The 4,142-nt window shown below is 43.1% G+C and overlaps 1 protein-coding gene across 1 annotated transcript; it reads left to right on the forward strand.

The window, feature by feature from the left end:
- Window positions 1–764: 764 nt before the first annotated feature.
- Window positions 765–1,565, forward strand: LOC130998251 (uncharacterized). Its single transcript, XM_057923683.1, has one exon. It carries the CDS (start codon window positions 765–767, stop codon window positions 1,563–1,565), a length of 801 nt encoding a protein of 266 aa, XP_057779666.1.
- The last annotated feature ends 2,577 nt before the right edge of the window (window positions 1,566–4,142 follow it).

Raw genomic sequence — 4,142 nt, forward strand, 5'->3', positions numbered from 1 at the left:
ATGAATTAAAAAATTTTCAAATTCAAAAAATAATTAAAAAGAATAATTCATCAATCAAAATGATGCATCCACATCGTAGATCTTCATGATCTAAGCGTAGATCATGATCTTCATGATTCTTTATTCTCATTTTAGATCTTTGTTCTTAATATTTGAACTTCTTCTTCTCACTGAATCCTTTCTCTCTATTTATTTTAACTATCGTGATGCATGTTTAGGTATAAAAGGGTAATTCATATGTTCCCTTTAAATATATAGGATTTTTTATGAAATCTTTCTCTTCATATATATTATAAGTTACAACTATCCTGATACATGTTTATTTTAATTTTTTAATTTCCAATTCAAGGCACGACACACACACCCACGAAAACGAAAAGAAATGTCGAGAATAGAAATGGTCTGGTGTTTAGTGGTTTAGCGAATGGGAGAAGCAATCATATTGATTAATTGATTCGAGTAAGTAATAATAATGAGCAGATGAGACGAAGAATTAATGCAATATAATGTGTAATTAATAAATGAAATGAAACAGAAAGGGGGATGATGGAAGGGAGTGGCGACAAGATGGAAGAGGTCAACAGATCCGCGGTCTATAAAATAAAAATAAAAAGAGCAAGTAGTAACATATGGATTCAATTCAACAGGCTGTCCAATATACACGCTCCCCTGCTTTTCTCATCCATTCATCTTCTTCTTTCTTCTTCTAATTCAGATTTCAGATCCCTCTCTCTCTCTCTCTCTCTCAATCAGGAATAATCACGATGAATTTGGACGATCGCGAGCAGCAATTAGCCCCACCGCAAGGGCACCACCACCTCCGGCGGCGGAACCAGTATCTGAAACGGCTGGAGGCGACGGTGTCGAAGCCTAGGGCATACGTCATCCTGCTAATCCTGGCATTCATCCTTGGCTACCTCTCCCACTCGCACCCGCTCCTCTCCCAAACCGCGAGCGACGTATTCGAGCACAACAACTTCTCCGACGAGTGCGGCGCGCCGGTGGCGGCGGATGACGTGCGGCGGACGATCATGGGGCGCGTGTTCAACGGGAGCTCGCCGTGGGAGTCGTTCCCGCCGGCGCACGTGCGGCCGCTGCTGTGGCAGGAGTGGAATAAGGGTTGGGGGTCGAACATGCCGGTGTTCGAGCACCTAATCGAGCAGGTCCGGCCGCGGACTATCATCGAGGTGGGGACGTTCCTGGGGGCGTCGGCGACGCACATGGTGGGGCTGACTCGGAAATTAGGGCTGGACACACAGATCGTGTGCATCGACGACTTCAGGGGGTGGCCGGGGTACTACGACGAGGAGAAGAGCCTGAAGATGGTGAACGGGGACAGCCTGCTGCTGTACCAGTTCATGCAGAACGTGGTGAGGGCCAACGCCACGGACAACATAATCATGCTCCCCTTCTCGGCGGGGACGGCGCTTGGGGGCCTCTGCGACTGGGGGGTCTACGGGGACCTTGTGGAGGTCGACGCCGCACATGATTTCCACTCCGCCTGGGTCGACATCAACCACGCCTTCAAGGTGCTCAAGCCCGGCGGTGTGCTCTTCGGCCACTGACTACGCCTGGGTTGGAGTGCGCAAGGCCGTTCACATCTTCGCCAGACTCCACGGTTTCCAAATCAGGATAGATGGGGAGCACTGGATTCTCTATTGATCCACCTACACCTCTACCCTTTTCGACTTATACATTTGAAATAAATTCCTCTTATTTATTTCATTGATTCGATGCCAGGGTAGGCCCCACCAAGCTGGACTTGGTCAAATTGGTCAATGCCTAGCTACTTTTCTTCTTCTCTTTTTTTGTTTTTCTTTTTTCTTTTCCCCCCTATTTAAGCTAGACTGTTTGATCTGACCATATCATTAGGCGTATTTCATTTGCTACGGGCCCAATGAGATTCATTTTTTTCTGTTTGTTTGAGGGAATCAGTTATCTTGTTTTTTAAAGGAAAAATCGTGTATATGAATCGCTTATTTGTTGCAGGGATTTAAGTGGAAATCATGTGTAGAATTAGAATGTATTTATTGATGGAGGGATGGATATCTGCTGTGTTTGAATTGACGTTAATGTGAGGAGAGAGTGCATCTTTGATTCTTTGTCGAGGTTCACGAGATTCGGAGTGTATTTGTGGTTGGGGGTTGAAACTGACTACAACAAATGAGCAGGGAAAAAAAAAAAAAGATATGGCTAAGCTAGAGTGTATTACAATTTACAGTATTACTCCATTATTTACTTTAACAATAGCCCATCATATCCACCCTTAGCGTATCTGAGAAGAGCAATGAATTAGGTGAGAAATTTTTAAGGCCCAGATTAAAACATTGGGCCGGCCCAATTAGAGTATAGCTATGGACATAGTCCCCCGGGCCTGTGAATTGAATTTGGGGTGGGGACAGAGACATTGACATATTTCATTTTCACGTGGACAATCAATAAAGCATAGTCCCACTTGCACACTCTGCTTTATGATAAGTCAAAATCATGTATTCCACTTATAACACATGGAAATTGCCTTTTAATTGGAAACAAATATCAGGGATAACTTTTTCGTCCTCTTTTACTAGCCATGTACTGTATTTTGCTCTCTCTCTTACACACACAAGGACACGCACAAATACGCCACATTTCCTCGCTTTTAAAGTTACCCTCCCTCTCTCTCTCACATGAACTTAGTAATGATCATGTTTTCAACATAAGTTTGGAGTACCCCTTCTTCTCATGAAATTTTTTAAAGAAATGATGAGCTCAATTCTATTATGGTATCAGAGCAGACTTAAGTTCGATATAGTTTATCTGTTTTGCATGTTGTAGTTGTTGATGAGTTATACCAGCTTACACTTGCGGAGGCGTATTAAAGTCACCCTTTTTGTCCCATATCGACTTTATAATGATCTTGTCTCCAATATATAACTTTGGAGTACTCTCACCCTTTATCAAACCTTAACCTCTCCCCTTATGAGGTATTTTAAGGGAATGAGGGGTCAATTCTAATACTTCGAGCTAGCTGCAAAATTTCTCTACTATCATCAGGATTCAGGAATGAGGCAACAACCAAAATTTTACCTATTGTTCTCGAATAATGATACCCATTCCAAAAGCATGCACATTGATGAGGAGTGAGGATCATCAGCGCAGAACATACGAAAATACGAGGAGTGAGGATCTCATCAGCGCAGAACATACGAAAATATGTAAATTTATGTGATTAAACTAATAAGTGCAGGACTATAGTAACCACGGGTCAATAGCCAAGGCATGGAGGTCATGAAAATAAAGCGCCTGCGCAACTTTAGGGCCAAATAATCAAGCCGCACCAAAGAAGCGCCTGCGCAGTCTTACATTAGAAGTAATCAAGCTGCACCGAGAAAGCGCCTGCGCAGCCGTGAAGTCGAAGTAATCTAGAAGTGCCTGCGCAGTCTTACATTAGAAGTAATCAAGCTGCACCGAGGAAGCGCCTGCGCAGCCGTGAAGTTCGAAGTAATCTAGCCTCATCAAGGAATCGCCTGCGCAGACTACCACATAATATTACTAGTCGTTGGAGGACACATTATAGGCTCCAAACACAAATGAGGAGAAGATAAAGAAAGATGACGCCTGCGCAGACGGGCATGATACTAGTCTGCACTGCCCAAAGGAACACGTAGCATCTGTAAAGCTGCAAGTTGGTTACTAGAGAATATTCTTCAGATAGTGACCCTCGTTCGTACCATAGCATGTAGAGCACGTGAATTATAGTAGAAAGGCCGATGTACCATTTGCCCTTGTAATCTCCTATAAATACTCCTTGTAACCTTTCTCACAAGTTAAGTTGAATGAAATAGCAAAAAGTATTCTGAAGTTCTTAAGTTTACAAGTTTTACAAGTTTTCTGGAATCGTCTTAACAACACAGGTGATCTCCGATATCTTTTCCAATGTTTAGTTTAGGTGTTGGTGTGAGGCTTCACCAACTGGCGTTGTCTGTGGGAAAGTGGGCTAAGGCGTGAGTTGTAGGGTGTTCTCTGGATTTTTGTTCTTCATGTTTCTAGTGGGTTTTGCGTGAAAATTTGTTGTGTTGCTTTGCAAGATTCGCGTGATTTCTGGTATGTTCTTGGGTGTTTTGTTGTTATGTCTTGCTGTTTCTGGGAATTCTTACTTG

This window comes from Salvia miltiorrhiza, chromosome 8, assembly GCF_028751815.1.
Source record: "Salvia miltiorrhiza cultivar Shanhuang (shh) chromosome 8, IMPLAD_Smil_shh, whole genome shotgun sequence".
Lineage (NCBI taxonomy): Eukaryota > Viridiplantae > Streptophyta > Magnoliopsida > Lamiales > Lamiaceae > Salvia > Salvia miltiorrhiza.

What these genes read in the sequence shown, in the direction of transcription:
- LOC130998251 (XM_057923683.1), top strand. Translation starts at nt 765, where the DNA reads ATGAATTTGGACGATCGCGAGCAGCAATTAGCCCCACCGCAAGGGCAC.